This window comes from Agrilus planipennis, unplaced genomic scaffold (genome assembly GCF_000699045.2).
Source record: "Agrilus planipennis isolate EAB-ADULT unplaced genomic scaffold, Apla_2.0 scaffold19, whole genome shotgun sequence".
In the NCBI taxonomy this organism is placed as follows: Eukaryota; Metazoa; Arthropoda; class Insecta; order Coleoptera; family Buprestidae; genus Agrilus; species Agrilus planipennis.
Genome location: NW_020438954.1, coordinates 2,035,883 through 2,063,368, shown reverse-complemented (window position 1 = coordinate 2,063,368; position 27,486 = coordinate 2,035,883). Strand labels below are relative to the sequence as shown.

Below are 27,486 nucleotides of genomic sequence, written 5' to 3'. Positions count from 1 at the left end.
ACTTTATACCGTTCGATGTGAAATTAAAAATCCTTTTTACTGACATAAGGTTTTAAATATAGAGTAACCTATTTTATTTTTTTTGGAAAATTGATAGAGATAAATATTTACAACGTTTAACCCTGAAATTCTTGCTTATTTTCGAGCTCAAATTGATAGAAAACATGCATTTACGAGTAATTGAGCTCTTAAGAGTTTGGAGCTTAAAAATCCGATAATTGTTTAAAATTACTTTTTCATACGACGATCCACAGGTTTTGTTAACGTTTGTAAAGAACAAACAGATAGCTGACGTGAATACCAAATCTCCATTTTACTAAGAATTCAAATTTCGTTTCAAAAGAAAAAAGAAACATTTTTTGAAACTTATCGTCAACAATATTCTCGAACAGATCAACTGATTTTGATTTTAACTTTCTATGATCTTAAAACGTTGATATTTGTTGAACAGGTACTCGAATTTTCAAAAGCGACTTAAAATCTACAACTTCTCGAATATGAAAAATTAGTGGATTTTATACAGATACTAGCTTTTCCCCGCGGCTTCGCTCGCAGAAATTAATATTGTTTCTCCATAAAACCTTTTAACTCCCAATTCACCCTTACAACGTTTTAATTTTATGTAATGTCGCCATCTTAGATTTCAAATACAAACGTAGCAACAACATTTCATCCTTAAGGGTTGATTTTTAAAAGTTGCCAAAACACATATTTGCTTAATTTCAACAATGAGCAACCTTCGAGTAAATCCGAGTACAAATAAAATATAACCCATGGAAACGTTACAACCTCTTTTTATTTGATTAATAATATCAAACAGCATATGTACCAAGTTTCAAGTAAATTCAACCACAAATAATGTATTTCCCCAACAAAAATTACAACACCTTTTTACCTCGCCCCCCTTTGGAGATTGAATTTTTTAAAATGTCTAGATAGGTCTTCCAGAAATTAAATGAGAGACCATTAAGAGCAAGTCTCAAGCAAACCTGACCACAAATAATATATGTTCCAATTAAACATTGCAACTCCTCTTCACCACTACTCCCCTCCAACAGAGATTGAATTTTTGTTATATAATTTTTAACAAATGAACGGCTAGACTAATTTTTTGACTGATAAATTTTTCGTTTTGCTGTCAGTTACGATTTCTTATATCACGTTTTATGTCAAATTCCACGGGAACGGGATAGAAAAAGTATCCTATGTCCGTCTCCTGGTTCTAAGCTACCTCCCCACCAATTTTTAGCCAAATCGGTTCAGCCGTTCTTGAGTTATAAATAGTGTAACTAACACGACTTTCTTTTATATATACAGACATATTGGTCGACTAGATAAACAGAATAAAACATAAAATTGGAATAAATAGTGTGTTCCCAATAACCAGCCCTTCTGCATTTTTCCCGAGCGTGAGCGGCTCATTTTCTAGCCTAATACGGTTCTTGTGTATCTGCGCCGGTTGGGACAAAATCTGAGGTCACGTCTCGATGGTGCAGCTGTAAGTATCCTAGGGGATGATTCCCATTTTCAATTTTTAGTTTCAGTTTATACCCATTAGAACGAAGGCAATGACCTGATTAGTAACGCGAAGACGATGCCCAACACTGTTGTAGTATTTATCTTAATTTTGAGTTTTTTCATTACCAATAAATTATTGTAACTAGAGCTTGATTAGCATTTTTGAAATCAATATTTCTGAAGTTATGGTAAGTACGTTTTTCCATTATACAACTCCAGTTCTCGTTGTGAGAGCTTTTATAATAATCATTTATTGGATCATTACGTACATAGATATATTTATATTCAGCTCTGCCACTAAGGCATCGCTTATTACACGCTACCTGTTTTATTACTTTTTCCTTAATCCCCGCCGTGAGCCAAAACATTTCTTATTTTTACAATTAAGTTGAGTGCTGCAGAAATCTTGACTCCGACAGAAATTTTAATAACGATCGAAGCACTCCAAGGAGCTGTGTAGTAGCTGATGAGACAAGGTCGGCGGATAAAGTCCCAAGGGTATATTTTAATAAGTCAAAATCAAGCAACCAACTGGTTTCAGTCCTTTTTAGCAAGTCGAATAATATGACGGTTTCGAGAAATTGAACCGGTAATCAATGTAATTAAACTTCTGACTAAGTACTTCACCATTCTAATTGTTTTAAGGAACTTATAGGAACCTCAATTGCGTACGAGCTGTTTTTCTTACTGGATAGTTAAAAAACTACCACAACGGATGTACTGCTGTACCACATAAAAACCCGAAGGGCCACTAAGTTTATAGTAAACTAACACGATCATACGAAACTATTTATTTACACAAACTTAGAAGTTAATATAAATTAAAGTAATATTTAGGAGGAATTGCTTCAGCTAATCGAAGACCAGACTTACTTGAATATTAAATGCTTTTAGAGAACCAATGTCTCAGCTAGTCAAGAATGGACTTTTTTCTGTACAAAATTTAAGTTCCTATATTATCTTCCAAAATAGAAGGGAGCAGGGTGAAGGCTGCTCAGAACTATACTACTACTTCCCGAAATTTAAAAATATATACGAAGTGACGACAATAGTCTTTTGTGCCGAAACACGAGCAATAAATAACAATTGATCGAGTAGGTATCAGAATTAATGCAATGCATTACATTTTAATATCGTTAACCGATTACATATTTTTCATACTTGGGGAAACATTTCGATCTCACGTCACAAAGCTCACATAAAAACTGAAATAAGAAGGAATACGTAAAGAAACGATATTGTTTTTAATTTGAAATGTCTGTGTGAGACATTGTAACTGACCTTAAATTTGAGTAGCCACCAACATGGTTGGCTCAAATAGAATTTGTAAAAAATATTTAAATTTTGAAAATTAACAAACTTTTACATGCACCATTGTAACGAAAATGTAAAATTATACCACGATGGACAAGATAATGAATGATGAAAACAGAAACTAAACATTAATTCTAATTAAGAAAGGAAGACCTATCTGGTTGAACCGACAGCTGTTAGTTGAACTACTGAATATAATAATTGATGAAATTTTGACAAAAGTTTGTTGTTAATTAAAACTACGGTATGGATTACACTATTAAAGTTATTAATTATCGTAGCTTGTCGGATGTAATTAATTAATTAATTAATTAATTACCGTTCGTGAACAACTGAAGATAGTAAAGTTGAGTTTATTCACTTCGTACTTATTGATAAGTAGATGTATTTTCATTTCTGGAGTATCACTACTCTAATATTTGCCTAAGTGATCCAAACAAACCATATAGAAACTTAGACAAGACCAAGAGAACCCAAAATCGAACCAGTTGTTTTATTCATAAAAGTTTGTTAATATCAAACTATTGCCAGTATATCGCCACCTATTAACATTTACTGCTAACTATTTGAGTATTTCAAGTTGAAAGTAAAAGTTTTATTTTAAACTATTGGTTGGTTAGAAAATAAAACTAATATTCTACATAGATATATTACCTATTCGTAACTGGCGAAGGTAATGGTGCTACAGGAGGTGGATACCGACAGACTATGGTAATTATTTCGTCCCCGTCCATTTCGAGTCCAGGATGGAACCTCACAACAATGTTATTTGTGAAAACACGTTGAGGACCCTGTAAAGAATGAATTGAATCTTAAATATAGTATATTATTTTCAATTTCGGAAACGTGATACTTTATGTAAGTACCACGAAAGTACTCTGCAAGGAAATTCCATGTACCAAGCATTTTCTTCCGTTATACGAGGTCTATTCAAAAAGTATTGCGAATTTTGAATTTCCGCGAGTTACGTATATTCTATTTTCGATTTTTTGTGGGGTTATGTTGGTACTCATGTCTCTCAACTATACTCGAGACGGGTGGCCGCTAAATTCGTACCAATATTGATCAATTGAGAAAAACACTGAAAAGGAGCTGTTGAACTGTGTCTGCGACGACCCAAATTTGCTCCATAGGGTCAGAACAGGTGACGAATTATGGGTTTATGTTTATGACGTGGAAACTAAAGCTCAATCATCCCAATGAAAGCTGCCGCGCGAGCCAAGACGGAAAAAAGAGCGCCAAATTAGGTCGAATGTGAAGGTTTTGCTTACGGTTTTTTTTTTCGATTGCAGGGCGTTGTGCATTATGAGTTCTTGCCATAGGGTAGAACTTTCAATAAGGAATATCCCCTGCAAGTTATGCGCAATTTGCACGAAGCAATCTGCCAGAAACGCCCGGTTTTAGGAAGAACAAAAATTGGTTTCTGCAACATGATAACGCCCCTGCTCACACATCGTTCCTTGCACGCGAACTTTTGGTCAAAAAAAAAACACACTATAATGCCGCAGCCACCGTCTTCTCCAGATCTGGCCCCCTGTGACTTTTTCTTGTTTCCGAAACTCAAGAGGCCCATGAAAGGACGACGCTCGCTACGATTGAAGATATAAAGAAGGCATCGAAAGAGGAGCTGAACAGGACCATAAAAAAATATTTTTGAAAGTGCTTCGAAGATTGAAAACAACGTTGGCACAAGTGTATAATATCTGGTTAGGATTACTTTGAAGTGGATAAAATAGATATTCATGAATAATTTTTGAATAAACACATAATGCGCGATACTTTTTGAACAAACCTCGTACAGTATACAAATAAGACATGTGAATGTAGAGGTAGTTTAGAATCTCGTGGGTCGTAATCGTTAGGTTACGCTATTTCGTCTGTTTGTTGGTTTCTACTTGTGCAAGAAAAAAGAGATAGATGTGTTTGGTTTTTAATTATAATGAGTGTCGTTATACTGTATCTTAAATTAATTATTATTTGTATTTTACTTGTTTTAATTTTACTAAACTACATGTAGGTATTGCTCCTGAGCAATGTTTGTATCAACTGACAGTGGTCTTCTGTGTCCAAAGAAGTATTCTACGCTAAAGATTAAAAGATTAATGTGCATAAATTAACTGTTTGATTCTAGTCAGCTAAACTGCTTAATCGAATTATTACCCAAAGATTAAACCTTTGAGATTTGCGGCCGAGGAAAGCATTACGTGCATTACACACTACATTAAGAAGGATAATCAGACAGTTTATACGAACGTATTCACGAAAGGAATTACGGGCATTAAACAAATACATTTCCATGTCATTTAACTCACTTGTTTTGTTCCACATCCCTTGAGTGGCAATTCCAATTCGTAGCTATAGGCTCCTTTGCCCGAAACTTGACAGGCGGAGTTCCTATCGAAGTCTGCGTAGGCTATACCGTAGAATTTGTCGTTGAACTTCAACTCCACCTGCATGGATCCTGCGGCACAGTTTAGCGCGGCTTTCGTACGATTTAGGGTGATTATAGGACTGAGGTCATCAAGCTGCGTGACCTTTCCATCGAGAGTGGCTTGCTCCGGGAGGCCTTTACCGATATACTCCACATTGTTTGCCTGATCGGCGTAATTCGACTGAGGGAACGAGGAAACATACCCACAAATTGAGACTAACAGGAAAATGAAATGATAGGCCATCTGAAACAAAAGACAACGTTTTAGATAAAAAGGTACTTAATGTGCTAGAAAGTTTTTATAAGATTGTACTACCTTATGTAATAGTTTACTTCGATTAAATTAAACGACCGTTAAAATGTTCACTCTTTTGTTTTTAATCGGCTGCATTAGTTCATCTGCGACTCTCCGTAAATCTCACAATAAAACACATTTTTATCATGACAACTATTAACAGACGAGATATTTTACGAATGTACTACTTGAAACACCTCGGATATTATCTATTATGAAATATTCGTTGAGTTACCAATTTCATTCTATTTTATAACTGCATTAGATTTTACTAAAATATTGCTACTAGGTCTTGCTTTTGGGCTCGGTCTTGGTAAAGGTGCTAGATCAAGTCAAGAGAAGAGAAAACTGTGAAACTACTATTTACTATTTTTTGCTCAGCAAAGAAACAAAAGATTTGAGTTTGTCGTCTTTGTGAACCGGTAATTCCTCCACTATACAAGGTTGGTTATATCTTCTATTATGACGATATAAGTAAATTGTGAAATGCTTATACTGCACATGATTGCAATGTTGTAAACCATTTTCATATTGTTTTAACTTAATGATTGCATGGCTTCATCAGAAGATTCGGAATTAAGATGTCCACAGGTCAAGAAAACGTATCAAGGAAATCCGAGGAATTTACTAACACTTCAAGAAGCCAGGCAATATTTTCATTTGCCAGCGAAAAATTTTTGAATCAAAAATATTCCACTGACTTAAGAATTTACTAAAATGTAATTTTAAAAATTAAAAGTGAAACATTGCTTCTTCCAGGAGAAGGAATTTAATTTAAGGAAAAATCGGGGAAAATTCTGGATCAACACCCTTCAGAATGCTTATTTTCTTATGATGGCAATTAAGTGTTAAATTTTGTTTAGTAAGCAATTTTATTTTAAATTTTAACATAGTGTATATGTATATTACAACAATAATGTTCTTGAAATCAGTTAAATTGAAGATATTTCTGTGATCATCAAGAAAACACGTGGTAAAAGCGTATAGAAGATATTACTGACGACAAACCTTTCTTTTCTTCCTTATGTCAGCTAATTATGTTAAACAGACAGAAAGATGAACTTCCCCGTCTCCATACACAGGAAGGGCAAAACTTTCACCGAACATGAAATATGAATTTCTTCTTTTTATGTCGCATGAAGGAAATATTCAAGTTGGTGAACGCGTGGAACAAATATAATAGCATATCCAAACGTTCGGTTGTAAACTTGCCACTAGTGTATAGTAAATAATAATTATTGTTGATTTAATGACGTCAATGATTCAACAAAAGAGTGTTAATTCCAACTCATATTTATCCCGAAAAGTCTTACATCTTTAGCACGCTTAGTCAAGGTTAATGATTTTTAATTATTTATTTGAGTTATCGATGTTAATGTTTGCAATTCCTGTGCTGTATTTGAACGATCGATTAGAGCTTACACGTTCATAGTTTTAACCAATTAACAAACACGTGGGAAAGTCAGTTTTGCAAGTCTTTGCTCTACGTACATGTGACTTTAGCGATACACGTTTAATTTTCATCCACTGTAGGAAGTAATCTACACTCGATATATAAAGGACCAAGAATATTCAACCACCTGTTCAAACACAGTGTCATCGGCAATATAAACTTAACAGTACATTTTTGACTTACGAATAGGCAAATTCAGGAATCCAAATTATTAAATACGCCACGTACCTATAGAAAAAATCGTTTACTGATTTAATCATAAAGTGTGTACCTGATAAAATATGTATGTAAATATCTAACAGTAGTTTCTGAATTTTGAANAAATTAAGTGCTACACAGTAGCTGTTGTAATGAAGATCATGTATTACAATCTCCTACGTACATCACAACTACTAATCTTTGCGTGAATGTCGAATTAACAAGAGAACAGACGTTACAGTTATAATTCTAATATTTACGATATGTCCAATGCGACATTAGAAAAGATTATTTTAATGGAAACTAACGGAACAAAGGTGCAGATTAAGTGGCTTTTAAATTAGCGATAAACCTTCACGAACTTATATTATTATTACAGTCTATGAGATTCTAATATATGTTTGTACATGTATATATTATAGGACTCTTTACTTCAGGTAGGATTCTTTTTAAATGTCAACGTTGTGAAAGACAAAATGTCCTATAAATTATGGCAATAAAACATAACCTACAGACAAAGACAAACGAAGTGTGAGTTAAGATCATTAATTAACACTCATTGTCAGAGTGCCTTAGAATTAATTTTTATAAATCCTGTCAGAAAATAGTGAAGTCTTTCCATTAAAGTTGACCTTCTTTATACAAATCAATTCCATGCATTTATTAAGAGTTTTTAGTAGTTATATAGACATAGAAAGTCTCAACGTGTTTCATTCAATGCCGAAGGGTAGGATGAAAGGTCTTCTTCAACCTCCTTGTGGAAATCGCAGGAATGGGCAGATGGTGGTTGGGGAGAGACAGATGAGGCAGACCTACTGTTTTGGCATTAGCCTAATAAGTGATCCAAAGAAAACCCACGCAAGAAAAGAGCAGAAGGACCCGGAATCGAACAGATGTCCTCCCGAATTCTAACTTGTCACTCTGAACTAAACCCTCTAAGTCCCGCCACTCAGCTGGTAGGAAGGTACTCCTTAGTCTTCTCTTGAGAAATAGTGGGAATGAAGAGAGAAAGATGCGACTGGTGAAATGAAGACTGAAAAGAAACGAAAGAGTATCTGTCAGATATTACTATCCCAGTATTTGTGTAAATGATCCAAGGAAACCAAAGAGAAATTTGTACCACGTGTGACAACTTCAAGTTAGAATCAATAAGGCGTCGCCCTTTGTAGCGATGACAAGGCGGTCATGAAACGTATTCCTACACAGACACACATAGAATTAAATATAAAAAGATTACAAGAAGGATCTGGAAGTATTTCTTCATAAATTTAATTATTCACTTTGTACCACCGACTTCATAATTGAAAGATAAGGAAATTCATGAAAAGGGTTAATACGTATATAAAATTGCACGAATAATTTACCTAAGGATATCAGTGAATTTACTGAGAGTATTGGAATTGCATTCAATAGTAAGAAAGCATTTTTTTTTAACTATTTCGAATGAATTTAATAAATATCAAAACTTTAAAATAACACATAAATCGATACAGAAGTAGAATAGCGAAAAATAACTAAACTTTTGAAGGTGGAAATTATTGTAGATTTAGGAAATTCAGTTGGAATTTACATTCATCACGAACTAAGTAAAGTTGAAAATAAACAATAACGTGTAGAACCGTTATTTCATCGTAATACAACAACTACAGTTCACTTACGTTACTTCCCTTCGAGCCAGTATCATATTATAGAAGGTTTCGACGTTAGAGACTTGGAACAACATTGTTCACATTGGGATGCTGTATTTAAGAAAATAAAACACTGGTTTGGTTAATTGCTATCAAATTGTATTTCTCCTGGATTTATTAATTATAGAAGATATTGGTTGTCGATTTCGTTCTGCGATGTACCTAATAGCTATTTATGGAAAGAATGAAACTGTAATTGGGTATCGCTATTATTTTATTATTTTACATACCTACCAACTTTCCAGACCAACGCTTTAAATGAGAGTGCGCATTGTAGAACTTGAGAATATTAGTTAAAGTCTAACCAAGTTCAAAACTTCTACCGTTTCTATTAAAATAACTATTACCCTAAGGAGCTTTTGATATGTACAGTCAGCAGATTAATTTGTTATTCGTGAAACTATAGAATACTTCAACCCGCATAATTTAATACAATTTCAAACTTTACTGTCATAGACTTCATCAGCAAATAGATACTTACACAAAACAAAATCCAATGCGTCTGATCTATTAAGTACATGTGCCCAGGGGGNTTTTTCTAAGCACCTTCTATGCTAATCTAAGTGTGATCATTTAGATGTTCTTGTCCCATTATGTTATTTAACTTATTCTTAATAATTTAGGAAAAGAACGTTCTCTGTTGCAGTTGGTGATCATCAAAATCCAAGTAAATGCGAAACACTAATTCTTTATATGAGAAACTCGATTGTAATTAATTTTTAATGATGAGCAGATTTGATTTTGGTCTTACAGTCTTGGTATCGATTTTGCGAAAATGTAGGACCAAAACTGTCTTTATACTAGCAAAATCACAAGCAGGACCGAATGAACAACACCAAGACTAAAACCAAGACCGAATATTCAAAACCAAGACCAAATACACAAGACTAAACGTAGAATTATTAATTCCGGTGGATTTATGACTTAAACAATTTTAAGCAATATAATATATTCCTTTCGTGGAACAAAACATTTTTACTATTTGAAATCTTCAGTTTGCTTTACTAGATTTTAACATTAAATAAATAAAAAAAGAAACTTTTCCACTGTTTGAAAAAAGGGATTTACAACATTGTCCTCGGACACATCGTTGAAATATAGAGACAAACTACTAATTCTTTTTCGATATCTTTTACTTCTTTGAAGTATCTTGTAACAAGCTCGCTTGTAAGACTGAAAATTTCAGCTTTCAAAACCGTTATTATTAAATGACTAAGACCAGAACTATATCGGCAAGACCAAGATCAACTCTAGAAATGATTGAGCAAGACGAAGATCCACCGAATAAGCAAGAGCAAGACGGGCGCGCAAGTCCGTCTCATATTTAACTAATTCTTTTATTGATAGCTACGTTAACATTATGAAGTAATCCTTATAATTTTCAAGCTTAAGTTATGTCTAGTTATATTTTACATACTTACCAACTTTCTAGACCAACGCTATAAATGAGAGTGCGCATCGTAGAACTTGAGAATATTAGTTAAAGTCTAACCAAGTTCAAAACTTCTACCGTTTCTATTAAAATAACTATTACCCTAAGGAGCTTTTGATATGTACAGTCAGCAGATTAATTTGTTATTCGTGAAACTATAGAATACTTCAACCCGCATAATTTAATACAATTTCAAACTTTACTGTCATAGACTTCATCAGCAAATAGATACTTACACAAAACAAAATCCAATGCGTCTGATCTATTAAGTACATGTGCCCAGGGGGCATTTAAATCCCTACCAGTAAATATAACTCTAACTCCTCCTTGCTAGATGCTAATACTGCTATATCATCTGCAAATCTAAGCATACTAATCTTTTGCCCCTGAATATTTATTCCTACAGTTGTACTGTCTATAATGATGTTGATCGCGTCTTCGATGTAGAGATTAAAAAATAGAGGTGACAGTGTGCATCCCTGTCCGACTTCCTTACTAATATTTACTTCTCTACGATGCAGGCGCAGCTCCATAACTGCCTCTTGCTCTTTATACAAACTAAGTATCACCCTTCTATCTCTATAATTCATCGCTACATTTTTAAGTATATTTAATCCCATTTAACATTGTCAAAACCTTTTTATAAATCTACAAATCCTATGAACGCACTCTTTCCTTTTTTTCCACCATATTATAACTTTTGCCTTAACATAATGTGGATTATTTACTCCATTAGCATAAGCATGACGTTTAAATGTGAAACCTTATACAAAAAAAGGATACCTATACATAAATAACTGAATAAAAAGCATAAAAAGAGAATTGTATTAAGGCCCACATTAACACAATGATTGCAAGGATATTCCAGGTATTTATTGGTGGACGTATTTCTAAATCAATTTGTCCTTGTAAACAAACTAATATGAAGGAGCTTAGGTTACATTCGTGGGACGAATTCAACTGTCGCTGAAGGTTTCTCGAGATATAACCATTACCGTATAATCTTAACACTTTTGCTTAAATGATTTCAAACATTTATTATTATTACTTTTAGCATATTTTAGTGTTTAAAAAAAAAGGTTTCAATTAACCTTTCGGTTTGATGCCGAATAATTATTTAAATGTTTTCAACTACAATATGGGTAAAGTGAAACAATTTTATCGAAATTTTTGTTGGTTTCTAATGTATAACAACAAGAGCACAGCAGGATTGTTTCCTTATATCGCAACATCAATAAGACTTCTTCAATTTAAAGAAGGACTAGGAGATGCACGATACGCAAGTGCCATGCACCAAATCTTAAGTGCAAAGCATTATAGGTATACACAGGTGCTATACACCAAGTTAAATACTCTGCAATTCCCCATGAAGGACTATGAGATGCATTTCACAACGAATGTTAAATGTTAAATATTAAGAGTTAAGATCTATTAAATTCCTAAAGGAGGATTATGAGATGCGCTTTCACAGGTGATACGTATCACATGTTAAGTGATTAATGTTAACTGTTAAGTGCTGCACAATTCCTAAAGAAGCGGAATGAGATATACCATCCAAATGTTCTGTGCACCAGGTCTTAAGCATCAAAGATTAACGGCTATGCAATTCCTAAGGAAGGAATACGAGATGCACTATACACAATTGATATGCACCGAATGTTAAGTGTTAAATATCAAAACAGGAGTGCTTTAAAATGCCTAAAGAAGGATTATGATATACACCATCCACAAGTACCATGCACTAATTCCTAAAAGATTACGAGATGCACTGTACAAAAATGCTACGCTCAAATACACCATCCACAAGTTCTGTGCACTGAGTGTTAAATGTTGAACAATTCAGTAAGAAGGATTATGATATGCACAATCCACAATTAGTTTCTATACACCAAATGTTTAGCACCAAAGATTAAGACCTGTGCAATTCCTAAAGATTGTGAGATACACTGTGCAAAAGTGCTGCGCACCAAGTGTTAAGTGTTAGATACCTGTGTAATTTCTAAATGATTATGAGACACGCTATATACAAGTGTTAAATGTTAAATACTAATAGTTAAGCGCTGTACAATTCCTAAAGAAGGACTATAAGGTACACCATCCACAAATTATAGTGTGCACTAAGTGATAAGTGTTGTACAATTCATAAAGGAGGATTATGATATGCACCATCCACAAGTAGTACCTATACACTAAGTGTTGAACACCAAGGATTAAGAGCTGTGCAATTCCTAACAAATTATGAGACGCGCTATATGCAAGTGCTGTACACCAAGTGTTAAGTGTCAAATACTGAGGGTTAAAAGCTGTCTAATTCCTAAAGAGAGATTATGAGATGCATCATACACTGAAGTGCTATGAACCATATGTTAAGTGTTAAACACCAAAACTAAAGTGCTATGAACCAAAGGTTAAGTGTAGGCACCAAAAATAAAATGCATTGCACTACGGATTTAGTATCATACACCAGGAGAGTTACTCTTGGATTAGAGAAACTAAAAGAGAAAATTTTTCATTGAATAAGCTGCATGATGATATACGTAATGCGTTTTCGCAACACCGTGTAGGTAGGCACGTATCCATATGCATTATTTGTATATTTAGACTAGTATGTGTTCTTGTAAGTAGGCGGCAACTGTTTGAGACTATCGCACTAACACAAGTTTCCGTTACAAGTGAGCTTGTACAAGTTTGTGTACCTAAATATATGTAGGCATGCAAATTAAGTCGAAACTGACGTAATAGTGTAGGACAATGAGTTACATATTCCATAAATAGAAACGCAAATAGAGTTTGTTGGGGGCACACATGACGATTGACAAAATATTTTATTGTTAGTATACAGGAAATATAACGCAATCGAATGCAATGTAAGGACAATAAGAGCCAAATGACTACATCAGTTGGGTCACCCAACCCCTTATATTTTTATTTAATAAGGGAATGTACATCATGAGATAAAGCAATCTTAATAATTATAAAGGAATAGGTACAATATGAGAATAAACAATCAGAAAACTAAGATTTATAGTCATAGGTCTTTAGCAAAGGAAAAAGAGATATAGACCTCGTGTTAAGGTGCAATAAAATACAGAAGTAAATGAATTAAATACGCACAAGTATTGATTAACAATAATTAAGGGATAAGTGGGACAGCGTAGAAGCAGAAAATTGCTGAATCAATAAAACTTTGCCGATGTATGAAAAGCTTCTTCAACAGAACGAAGACAAAGTCTATAAGTGCAGCTAAGCCAGCACTATTGTATGGAAGAAGACATTAGACACTTCCTGCTACTTTAAAAGAACTGGTGAAACGATCAAGCAACCATGTTAACAAGCACCAAGTCATGCAATAAGAAAAACTTCTTGAATGTTTTCAACAGATTTTCGCCCTCTCAGATCAAAACTTTTGTAGGACCAACATAATTTACACTGAAAGAGCAAGACCCGGTATGCAACTACCTAGAAGAATTCTATGGGCGAAATAACAGGAAATCAATAACCTTATAAAGGACATGCATAAACAAGGGTGATAGAACCATCTCAAAGTTCTTGGGTCTTCTCTATAGTGCTGGTACGCAAGAAATTTTGTGTGGACCACAGGAAGTTGAACGATGCGACGCAAAAACACAACTACCCATTATCCTGAATCGACGACATACTAGACAATCCAGCTGGAGCTAATTGGTTCTCTACTCTAGATTTTAAAAGTGAATACTGGCAAGTGGATGTGCATCCATGGCCTTTACAACTGAAAATGGTCTATGGGAGTGCAATGGACCAGCTACATTGGGAAGATTCATGAACGCTATATTACAAAGATTAAACTAGAAACTCTGTTTCGTTTACCTAGACGACCTTATCATACTAGGGAAAACTTTTGACGACCACCTGTGAAAAATGGATGAAGTTTTCAAGAAACTGGTAGCCGTACAATTGAAGCTCAGTCCTAAGAAATGCATCCTGTTTAGAAGAGATGCGAAATTTCTAGGTCATGTCAAACCACCAGAAGGAATCACCGAAGGATCATATCACAAACTTAGAAGTTTTCTGGGAAGGAAGAAACATTGAATTGCAAACATCATAAATAAAATTCCTGTGACAAATTTCCAAAAAGATAAATCAAACGAAGCTAAAAAAGAAATAGACCAGAGAAGATTCGGGATAGCAAATTAGAAGGAGTGTTGAAGAATAGGAATGGACCACTACAAGCTTATAAAGACTTGCCAATTCACCTTTATAATAATTCTTGTTATAAGCCAAGAAAGGCACAAAAATGACCTTTACACCTACATACAGTTCCTCTGACAACTGTTGAATTTCATCTTCAAAACATCTGCGAATACGTGACAAAATGTTAAAATAAATTAAGTGCTACACAGTAGCTGTTGTAATGAAGATCATGTATTACAATCTCCTACGTACATCACAACTACTAATCTTTGCGTGAATGTCGAATTAACAAGAGAACAGACGTTACAGTTATAATTCTAATATTTACGATATGTCCAATGCGACATTAGAAAAGATTATTTTAATGGAAACTAACGGAACAAAGGTGCAGATTAAGTGGCTTTTAAATTAGCGATAAACCTTCACGAACTTATATTATTATTACAGTCTATGAGATTCTAATATATGTATGTACATGTATATATTATAGGACTCTTTACTTCAGGTAGGATTCTTTTTAAATGTCAACGTTGTGAAAGACAAAATGTCCTATAAATTATAGCAATAAAACATAACCTACAGACAAAGACAAACAAACAACAGGTGTGAGTTAAGATCATTAATTAACACTCATTGTCAGAGTACCTTAGAATGAATTCTTTTAAATCCTATAAGAAAATAGTGAAGTCTTTAATAGAGACTTTGTGTATTGTGCGCATGCACCTTCTATCCATTAAAGCTGACCTTCTTTATACAAATCAATTCCATGCATTTATTAAGAGTTTTTAGTAGTTATATAGACATAGAAAGTCTCAACGTGTTTCATTCAATGCCGAAGGGTAGGATGAAAGGTCTTCTTCAACCTCCTTGTGGAAATCGCAGGAATGGGCAGATGGTGGTTGGGGAGAGACAGATGAGGCAGACCTACTGTTTTGGCATTAGCCTAATAAGTGATCCAAAGAAAACCCACGCAAGAAAAGAGCAGAAGGACCCGGAATCGAACCGATGTCCTCCCGAATGCTAACTTGTCACTCTGAACTAAACCCTCTAAGTCCCGCCACTCAGCTGGTAGGAAGGTACTCCTTAGTCTTCTCTTGAGAAATAGTGGGAATGAAGAGAGAAAGATGCGACTGGTGAAATGAAGACTGAAAAGAAACGAAAGAGTATCTGTCAGATATTACTATCCCAGTATTTGTGTAAATGATCCAAGGAAACCAAAGAGAAATTTGTACCACGTGTGACAACTTCAAGTTAGGATCAATAAGGCGCCGACCTTTGTAGCGATGACAAGGCGGTCATGAAACGTATTCCTACACAGACACACATAGAATTAAATATAAAAAGATTACAAGAAAGATCTGGAAGTACTTCTTCAGAAAAACTCGAGAACATCCCAAAGCAACATAAATAATTGTAATAATACATAAATGTAAAATAAAATAAATTATTTGTATCTACATAATACCTGTTGAAAGAAATGTAAATAAATATGCTAAAAAATTTGTTAACCTAAGTTAGGTTAGTAATACATTCCTATACTCTTGGCATGTTACGGATATGTCTTCTATTACACCGTTTGCAAAAAGTTTCCTGGAGTTACTTTGGACACCGGAAATGAAATTAACGAAAAAACAACTTCATTAAATCATTTTAGTTGCAAGTATAACACGTTATGCCTTATTGCAGTAGTGGCTCATTTAACTTCCTTCGTTTGCTACGAAAGCAGCCACTAAATATAGGAACTCTTATTAAAGGTCAAGCGGCGCTTACATGTTGTTTAATCAGATTATTACGTGGTTGGAGTACTAAAGCATTTAACATCACCTACAAGAGGTAAAATTCCGGAAATTGCACGTCTTTCCATTTACTATATTTTACGAGCGCAGAAGTTGATCATCTGGACTAACCAACCAGCACAGTTGGACGAACTATAATTGTACCCATTTCAATTTTTAAACAAAACAAATCAAACGGCACCTGACTGCGAAACCGGATAAAAGACTTAACTATTAATACGTATTTATGGCTTGCGAGATCTTGATCCATTCTATATTTTAAGAAAAAAGAAAAATCAAAATACAACTGACAATGAGCAAGCATTTTAGTTTGCTCATGACCTACGGCGGCATTGTGATAAATTGCTGTCTACCGCCGCAAAATAAATTCCATTATTGTTTTCGTCGCGTCTGATGATGGCCGATGTTCAGAAAATCAACAATTATACTGCTAACTAACTTTGAAATTGTGCACATCCTGTATATAACACGTCGAACCGCCTCTCATAACATCTGTTTAGTAATGCAGGTAGAATGCGTATTATCCAAGACAAAGCAGCAGTAATTAAGAAATCGAAGACAGGAGCATAGTAATTAAAGAAATAAACCAATCGCAAATACCATAGCCTGTTCAAAGTAAAATTGAGAATGTTAATCAATGCATTACAATAACCCTATCCCACTTCACTCTTGCCTCATTAAATAATAGTCAGCGGCTTTTTCTTTTAATTAGAGTCCTGTGGTGACATTTTCTAGTGGTATAGTAGATTTGCTTCCAATTTAAGATTGAGTCAAGTAATCCTTTCAGTTTTAAGCCCCTTAGGGTCCTCACCTTGTTGAGGTTGGGGTGTTCAGAACCCATACACATGTTATGGCGAAGCAAAAAGACCCCCGAGCATCTGGAAGCAAAAGTCATAGTGGGAAGCAGTCAACGGGCACGGGCGATGACAAGCCTGCTGAATCGAAAGGGAGGCTCTCCCGGTGCGGCCACCAACACCATCAGTTGCAATCGCATGGGAAACTCGACAGGCGCCGAAAAGTCAGCGGTCCTCTGGGTAGATGCTGTTCCTATCCATGTCTAAGGCGAAGTAAGTGCCCTGGCAAGAGGTGCGCATCAGGCGCGGTCCCAGAGTTGGGGGTAACCTGACCCATTAGGGAGGTTACGACGTGAAGCATAGTGGAATGCCGGTATCCCTATGTGGATCGGGTAAGCAGTCTGACTCATTAGGGGGGCTGCACACTACTGGCGAAAGCAGAGTAGATGCGAGAAGCATAACAGCTCGGGCGAGCCAGGAGGCCGAAGGACGCCCGGTGATAGCGAGAATACGGCAAAACGGATGTCACCCAGCGAGGGGTGCTTCGAAGTAGCTGATGGCGACAGGAGAACCTATACCGGTACTTGGGAGGCGGGGGAGCCCCAGGAGTTTAGCTTCGATTCCTGCCCCGCCAATTGGTGGCAGTTGAGTATAGCCTGCATGCTGGGTTAGGGGGATGTGCAGCGGATCGCCCGGTTCGTTGTGTAGCCCCTGCATTGAACATTAAGGGTGGAGATAAGCCCCAACTGGAGGGTTACTCGCCTCAACCCTCAGGCACCGCATCGGTGATTTCCTGGGACCAATCCCTCTGACTAAGGGGAGACCCCTGGGAGTCCCTCATTCCATCATGACTCGGCTGTGTTGGTTTGACGTGTGGATTTACCAATAAATGATAAGGAGCCGCACGAGAAATCTCCATTAGTTGTCAGTTTTAAGCCTATGTAAAATGGAAAGGGAATTTTGTTACCAATTATGTGTAGTTGTTGTTCAACCCCGCTTAATAAGTTTTAGGTGTATACTAACAGTTACCTTTCTTCACTTCAAGAAAGGGATGAATTATTTTTTTTCTTTAAATGCTTGTTGTACAGCTTTCCCTTTTCTCGTTTCAAAATGATTGAACACACGGAGTTGCAGTCGTTGAGGCCGAAAAAGCTATCGTTGTCATCTATGAAAACTTTAATAGCTGGAGATTAAATAGGAATATCGTAATAGTTTCTGTTACAGATAAAGACCAAGTGCACACTTCACGGACCTGCTGTCCTTAATATTATAATTTTTATTTCAAAAACTCAATTTTAACTAGTGACTTTCGTATATAAAAGAAATCCAACATTTGAGAAGGAAAGTGTTCGAAAAAGTCCAGTATATGGGAAGTTAAACAATGGAACAATGATAGATTGTCGTTATTGAAGTAACTACCATCAGAAAAAGGACCCTAATTAGTGTGGTGATAGGAAAACAAGGATAAAAAATACATCGGTCACGACTCAAAGAAGGCACAGTCATGTTCTGAATATAATATGGAAAGATAAAGAGCTACGCTGTAAATCACTATACCGTTGCTGAAAGGTCATTGCAAAAGGTCAATAATACCTCCACAAGGACGATAGCAATTAAATGTAGAACTTTACTTGGGTTTTCAAAAGGATGATTTTATTTCCTCCATAACTACCTTTTCAAACTTCTCAAAAAAGGATAAATAGAGTTAACTTCCTAATGGAATGTACCCTGCTTTCAAGAGTCAAAATTACTTTTTAATGACCCCTTTTTTACATTAAGGGCGATTCTGGATGCTTTTTACTTTAATTAATTGAAAACTGTACCTAATGTCACGTTAATATATAAAATAAAACCTAATTTTTATAAAGTATTAGTTCCGATGCCTGTTAGTGAAAATTATGTTTAGTTAAGTTTCACTAAAAGTGCTTTTTTTATTACTATCGGCTGATATTAGTATCAATATGAAATGTAAGGGGAAATAATAAAATATAATACAAAATTAATGCCAATAAAATTATAATTCAATAAAATAGGTAGGTACAAACAAAACATCTAGCGCCATCTGACGTTAGATGGATGACCGCTTATTCAAAGAGAGACTTAAAACTTTAAAACTTTTTTGGTGTTTCATTCCCACCAGCAAGTAGTGCTGGTGGGCGGACAGTCCCTACGCAGTACGCCGGAAGGTAGGGCGAAAGGCCCTCTTCAACCTCCTTTCAGGAATCGTGGGAATGGGTGGGTGGTGGTTCGGAGAGAGATTCTCTTGTATCCGGAGATAGCTCTCATACATGCACTTTCTGTGTACCGCAAATGAGATTATAAAAAGTAAGCCATTATACGAATCATAGTGAACATTAAAGAGCCCAAAAATCCTTGTATAACATCATTTTAATCTTTCTGCATAGTCAACAAGATATTAATTAATTCAGTTAAAGCTACAATTCTTATAAAACTTGATGATGAAATTAATAAAATAGTATTCGTCAATCGTCAAACACCGGTAGAGAAGTTGCTGAAGACCTAAACATGTCGATTGGCTCCTGCCATTCGATTTTTACCAATGATTTCGATTCGTACCAAAATTGCTCGATTTCGATCGAAAACAGTATCGCATTAACATTGCTAAGGAGGTGTTAGACTCTGTCCGTGATGACCCAAATTTGCTCCAGAGGGTCATAACTGGTGACGAATCATGGGTTTATGGTTATGACGTGGAAACCAAACCTCAATCATCCCAATGGAAACTACCGCACGAACCAAGACCGAAAAAAGCGCGTAGAAGAACAAAAATTTGCTTCATACAATTTGGTAAGATTCTACTCTTTTTTCCAGTTACTTCACTTCACAATAAACGTCTGATGATATGACCATATACTTTTTAGTACATATTCAAGCTTCCTACTCCATATTGCAACTCCCTACGTAACTAACTAAGCTACACTTGGAGAACCTCTGGTCTAGATCATATCTTATGGTTAAATCAATTGCTATAGGTACATACCTAAATCGTATTTATATTAATAGATAATCTATCGGTCAATTTAGTTAATGTTCTTATCCTATTGCCTTCTTGTCGATCAGATATAATCTTTCAGTAATAAAGGATGCACTTGCAAGTAAAATGACTTTGATCAATGCATTCGATATTGCAACGTGTTCTGAATGCAGAATGAAAGTATTATGCTCATTTAATGTGTGACCTCTTACGCTTAGGTCAACCGTAACGATCGTATCTAAGCCTGATGCCATTAGACATCTACAAAAAATTAGTACGCGATAGTCACGCGCATTACAAGTGAAACTCTCTGCAGTGCACAAATTGAAATGAAGAAAATGAATAGGAAGAAAGTGATGCTAACTGAACAGCAACTAAAACTAAAGAGACAAAAGTGGTAGGTATACAACGGAATACACTTCTTCAGTGTTGATGTTTAGAACTGCCTATTATAACCGCCTCACAGTTTGTCTAAATGATGTAATCAAACTACAAAAAAAGGTTCAACCAAGGCAGGTGCTCAGAGAATCAGTCAAATTCCCTCCCGAATAAATTACTACAGCCTTTCGTGGATAGTAGATCACGTGACGCAGTCCTGGCTCGAGTCTACAGACCTTCGTTGGAAGGAAGTAACTCCTTGCTAACTTTTCGTTAGCACGAGTGACGAGTTTTTTCAGAAATGCTTCCATTTCCGATGCTGGATATGGACCGACGACTTTTCAAAAACTTTAAAAAAACTTTTGGATGTTTCATTCCCGCCAGCTGCTGAACGGGCAGTCCCTTCGGACCACGCCGGAAGGAAAGGCAGAAGGCCCTCTTCAGCGTCCTTTCAAGAAAGATTGTTTGTTGAATATTACTGCCCCAGTGATCCAAAAAAAAACTTGGGTGTTTCATTCCCACCAGCCATTAACGCTGGTGGGCGGGCAGTCCCACCGGACTACGCCAGAAGGTAGGGCGGAAGGCCCTCTTCAGCCTCCTTTCAGGAATCGTGGGAATGGGTGGACGGTAGTTCGAGTGAGAAAGATGAGACGGACGAAATGAAGACAGAAGAGAATGAAAGACTATCTGTGGAATATTACTGCCTCAGCATTTGCTGAAGTGATCCAAGGAAACCACAGAAAAACTTTGGACCAAGGCAGACGGACCCGGAATCTAACCGGCGTCCTCCCGAATGCTAAGCAATGGTCTAAACCTATAGGCCATACCGCTCGGTAAGTGATACAAAGAAACCACATAAAAACTTGTTCCAAGGCAGATGGGTCCGGAATCGAACTCAAAATGATGAGATTTGCATCAAAAAAGCTGTTCCACAGAAGACCTCAGGAGTCGTTTTTATCTTTTCCATTGCTTCTGGCCGTAAATTTTAGAAATTGAAGGATTAAAGAAATAAAAATTCTTGTGGATCTGGTTTGCACATTTTTGCGCATTCTGTTGGTACCCAGTTTCATTAAAATAATAATATAAAGCAAAGCCCATACACTGGCAATCCATTGCTCAAGTGAATGAAACAAGCAATATTGACAAAAATTCGTTTGACGAATGCAATCAATGCTTTCATTTTCAGTTACGACATTCCTGGTCACAGAACGTTGCGATCACAGATGCTTACATAGCCTGTAAGAATTTATTTTCATCTTACTATTTACACTAGAAAAGCTGTAAACAATACATTTTCGAAACAGCAGAGCTCATGATCAATCGTTCTTGTTTTTACATTCTTTGGAGTAAGCAATGTCAAAGTAGCGAACATCTCACTTTAAAATATCACTGATTTTTTCCAAAGTACTTGACAACGCTGGTGCAATTGAGTCGCGCCTTCCTTATCAGATTTACCTTATAGCCTAGACGAGTTTTACATAACAGGCGACATACGTTGCGGAGACATGAGGTCCGAAATGTTTATTGAGATGTTTACAACGCCCACGGGGTCGTTCAGAACTCGTTTTGACCATTTTTGACACTTAAAACTCCTCTGTAAACCGCGATCTCTTTCAGTAGGCGAAACATCCTTGAGTCATAGACCTCGACCAAAACCAGTATTCAAGACCCGATGATGTCAGAAAGATATTATTGTCGACTCCTTGCCAAACACGGGCGACTCGTCACATCCACACAACTAAGATTCGTGTCACAGAAATCGCAGAAACAGTTGCTCTTATCTCATAGCTAAACGTGATATTTTTAAACATTTTCTTCAAAATAAAACTTATATAGATGCAGAAAAAAAAACTTTTGGGTGTTTGATTCCCACCAGCCAGTAATGCTGGTGGGCGGGCAGTCCCTCCGGACTACGCCGGAAGGTAGGGCGGAAGGCCCTCTTCAACCTGCTTTCAGGAATCGTGGGAATGGGTGGGAAATGAAGACATAAGAGAATGAAAGATTATCTGTGGAATATTACTGCCCCAGCATTTGCCTAAATGATGCAAGGAAACCACAGAAAAACTTGGACCAAGGCAGACGGACCCGGAATCGAACCGGCGTCCTCCCGAATGCTAAGCAATGGTCTAAACCTCTAGGCCATGCCGCTCGGTATAGATGCAGATAGATAAGTAGGTAGAGTGAAACTGTTGAACAAACTTCATTATCTATGAAATTCTACAACAATACCAACAAAATCCAATCCAAATCCAAGATAAATCCTCAGTCAGAAGTATGCAAGTAAACGAAATCGAATCAACGCTGCGATTGGTTTGTATGGGACACTTAGATTGACTCAATAGATATAAAAAAACGCAATAATAATCAGTTGTATTCCTTTGAAAATGTAGCTACAGAAACAATGCACAAGTGACCCATCACCTCCGCCAAATATTTCAAAAATTAAAATCCTTTTGCAACATTGATGTAAATTTTCAATGCCAATATAAAACGAAGTGAAATCGACCAAATCAAAGCAAATTGATATAATATCTAGTTGTGACGTGTTAGGAGGTATTCCTAAATCAAAGTTTAAGAAAATTCAGTTTAAGAAAGGCTTAACATTTAATGGTGTATTTTACCCATTATAAAAGCCCTCGAGACATTTTAAGGAAAACAAAAAATATATCGCTGAACGTAACATAAAAAATGTTAATGACGAGATATCATTTTCCTTTTAATAAATCAGAAGCCTCCAATTAAAAATTCTAATAAACGCCGTCTTGAATGCAATACAAAAACAGGCTTCTAATTGGTTTTTAATTATACCTGTTTTATAACTATTAATTTATCTAATCTATCATTGTATATTCCTAATATATACATACGTATATACCAAGTATATATACGCTTATTCTAACTTTGCAATCATTAAGTCCAAGATGGAATAGATGACCCCAAGCAAACAAGGGTGAATATCCTGGATACGAGTAGCTTTATCCTACCATCCACACACACATACATAATGCATATAAATTTACATATATACATTTACATGTGAACACAAATATTAATAAGGCGTGTTCATATTACAATAACGTCACAACAGAGACGACTAGCATACCAACAACCCCGCAGGCGAATTGTAATTATTAATTATTGTTTATCGCTAATAAACATTCAGCTTAAACAGTGGCAATAACTAACATTCAATATATTGCAGCTGTGTAACTATACATCAAACCGACAACGAGCTGAATTGGTAAACACAGATTTAAAATTTTGAATTAATTCAATTTTCACGTGTTCGTTACAACCCAATTCCGAATATAAACCGAACAACCGACAGTCACATTTACTCCTCAAAAAGGACTAAGGATTATCACTGCAGTTTTTAAATTTGTAATATTTAACGACTTTTGACCCGCTCAACCCACATGTTCTATCGTGATTTTATCCTCGGGCCACATCGCAGTACAGGCGAGAAAATCTAATTTGACTTTACAGTTAATTGACGTTGATCCTCTTCTACATCGGCAATCCATTGAATAATTGAAGCCAAAAATACACATTTTATAATATTTTTTATCATCATAATAAGGTCGTCAGTCCTACAACTGTTGGACACACCCCTCCAGTTTTCGTATCCTGAGCTAGTCTTCGCATTTCCCTGAAGCTGGAACAGCCCACATCTTTAACTATTTGCTAACAGTAATCTAATCTAGGTCTACCTCTACTCCTCCTATCTCCTGTTTGTGTCTCTAATATGTCTTTGACTAGACCTTCATCCCTGAGAAGGTGTCCTACCAACCTATCTTGCCTATTTCTTATTGACTTCCATAGAGTCCTCTGTTCTCCTATTCCTTCTAATACCTCTTCATTTCTAACCTTCTCTATCCACGGTATCCTCGTCATTCGCCTTTTCTTTTCCGCCGCGCCTATCGTCCATGTTTCGCATCCGTACAGCGCCGCGCTCTAAACATACACCTTAAGCAATCTTTTTCGAATTTCTAAATTAACCGTTCGCGAGCATTGAAGTGACTTCTTTTTATTGAAGGCGACTCGAGCCGCGTTATCCTTTGCTTTATATCCCTACTACTCCTTCCGTCCTGACTTATTTGACTTCCTAGATACCTACAATATCAGCAACTTCTTCTTATCTTTCGTGTGCCATCTTTACATTCGTTCTTACCCTACTTTTTCTTCCCTTGCATACCAGTATTTTTGTTTTACTTTTATTTAGTTTCATACAATACCGTTTTGTCAATACCCCTTCCATTTTATTTAGAGCTATCTCTAACTCCTATTTGCTAGATACTAAACAATAAAAAACCACATTACTCAGACATCAACCTTCCCCCTCGCATATGGTTCAGAATGGTTGTTTACTAGACCCCTCCACCTTACAGAGCCTCTTGGTTAATAGGCAACCTCTGAAGCCTTACAATCTATATACTTGGTACAAATTCGTTAACAATTGGAAAGATAAAGGGTGCGAGACGAATGTCCACATGGCTCAGGCGTTGTGATTAGAACAACCTCCAACAGAATACAAGAATTTTCAAGCATACGTGGTTGCGAATGGTATCAAATGAATGATATATGCTCACATGGTCAAAACTACAAGAAGTAACCTCTAAAAACAACCCGCACAGTCTCTTAAGCGATTTCATGAGACTCCGATTTCTGATGTAATTAATACTGTTATGTACAATCATATGCGTGATAATTATCAATCAGTCCTTGACTCTTAAGTATACCTGCAGGAAGTGACCGATTGATGGCTGGCAGTTTTTGTACTAGACGCAGACGGTAATAAATCATACCTTGCGTGACACATATTTGCTGCCTAACAGTAGAAGCTCCAGAATTCTCGAGAGAAACAGAGACTGTTCCGGAGAATTCGATGAGAGTATAACTTTATAAATAGGATAACAGCGGTCGTACCGTGTAATATAAATAAGAAGTAGTTTAAGTGTTTAATAATAGTATTATAGGGTATATAAATACCCGTTAAATAGGAAAAATTCGTTATAATAGTAAACATAGTTTCTCAAATGTCGTTCATAGTCGATTTTCCTAACTCTAAAAACAATTCAGACAGACTTAAGGAATTTTATGAGACTATGATTTTCTTTCTGATGTAATTACAATTGTTATATATAATTATATGCGTGAAGATTGCCAATTAGCTCCTGACTCTTGCAGCAAGTGACCGATTGATGGTCGGCAGTCTTTGTACTTGACGCAAACGGTAATAAATCATATCATGCGTGACACGTATTTGCTGCTTAACAATAGAAATTCCAGAATTCTCGAGTAAAATAAAGACTGTTCGGGAGGTTGTAGTTTAAGTGTCTAATATTAGTGTTATAGTGTATATAAATACCCGTTAAATAGGAAAAATTCGGTATAATACTAAACATAGTTTCTCAAATGTCGTTCATAGTCGAACTCTAAAAACAATTCAGACAGACTCTTAAGGAATTTTATGAGACTATGATTTTCTTTCTGATGTAATTACAATTGTTATATACAATTATATGCGTGAAGATTGCCAATTAGCTCCTGACTCTTGCAGCAAGTGACCGATTGATGGTCGACAGTCTTTGTACTTGACGCAGACGGTAATAAATCATATCTTGCATGACACGCATTTGCTGCTTAACAATAGAAGTTCCAGAATTCTCGATAAAAATAAAGACTGTTCGGGAGGTTGTAGTTTAAGTGTCTAATATTAGTGTTATCGTGTATATAAATACCAGATAAATACATAAGATTAAGATTTTAAAGAGAACCCCCTTTAACAACAAAATAAATGATTTCCAATTAGGACTTATTCATTTTGTATGTAATATTTCTAATAAGCTTTTATAATATGTCTACTCAAAAGTGGTCATCCTCCGGTATTTTTGTTTACCATCTCTTGCATATTTGTTCACATCAAGAAGATTCACGAGGACATAAAAATATGACAGTTTACAAATGCCCTCATCTTAAATAGTTTACCCGCCGTGAGTATTTTCATAAAGGTATGTAAAATTGCAGGTTGTTGAAAATACAAAGTTGCGCTTGTCGGTGCAAACTCGAAAAATATTATTTTCTCAAGTGTAAAATCATCAGGCTGCAGGGCACTTAAGCGTTCGTAGGGTTCTAGCGTAAATGGTTGGTTGTCAACCTCGCATTAATAAGGGGCACACTAAAGAAAAATAACCGCACAAACGCAATAAACTTCGCTAATTCATAGCTGTACGTTTCATTAAGGTACTGAAGGAATGTGACAGCGGTTACCCTTGGAAATCTGCAACAACATTCTTAACGAAATGACAAGTTTTCGCAGAACACACATACAATGTAGATATTCATATACATACACAAGTATGTACGTGTGCATGAAACATACGGACATATGCCTGTACACGGTACAGGCAGATAAAGAACCGAACATTGGAATATTCTGTTAAGTACTTGCAATCAGTAAAGGGCGGCAACGTTTTTTGAAAAACGACCTGGCATAGGAAGATGCATACAAATACCATCAGCCATCTTCGTTCGGTAAACATTCTGCCTTATATTTCTGTGTATATTTTTCATCTAATGATGAATAAACCAAGAACAAGACAAAGACTGTTCAAGTCTAGGTATTGGTCTTGGTCTTGCTTATTCGGTCTTAGACTTGGTCCTGCTGAAATATTTCTAGTTTTGGTTTTGGTCTTGGTCTTACTGATATAATCTCGAAAATGTGATGTGACTAACTAACTTAAACATATGATCTCTAACCTCTTGCCCTGCATGTTTTAGAATTTCCCCATGTATCCCATCTATACCTGGCGCCTTTTTATTGACGTGACAACGTCTTATAATTCGATGGACGAAAAAACATGACTCATGCGGCGTTACCTAGCTCTGAGGCGTTCCATTTAAGACTTGAAGTGCAAGCGAGAGCGCGGAACGAGCGACAAAGAGGCACAATCGGCCTCCGCGTTCGGCAGCGTTCGACATCTGTCTCTCTCCTACTTGAGTGAGCGATGCGTCCGCGTGGACA

General features: G+C 36.1%; 1 protein-coding gene across 1 annotated transcript in view; it reads right to left on the bottom strand.

The window, feature by feature from the left end:
• The window catches only part of LOC108743583, a 106,967-nt gene that overhangs the window by 7,379 nt on the left and 72,102 nt on the right, over positions 1–27,486 (bottom strand). Inside the window, exons 2-3 of the mRNA XM_018479167.2 lie at positions 5,145–5,507; positions 3,487–3,623 (exon numbers count right to left, since the gene is read on the bottom strand). Of these exons, the coding sequence (XP_018334669.1) occupies positions 3,487–3,623; positions 5,145–5,507 (500 nt within the window). The remainder of the gene's footprint in view (positions 1–3,486; positions 3,624–5,144; positions 5,508–27,486) is intronic.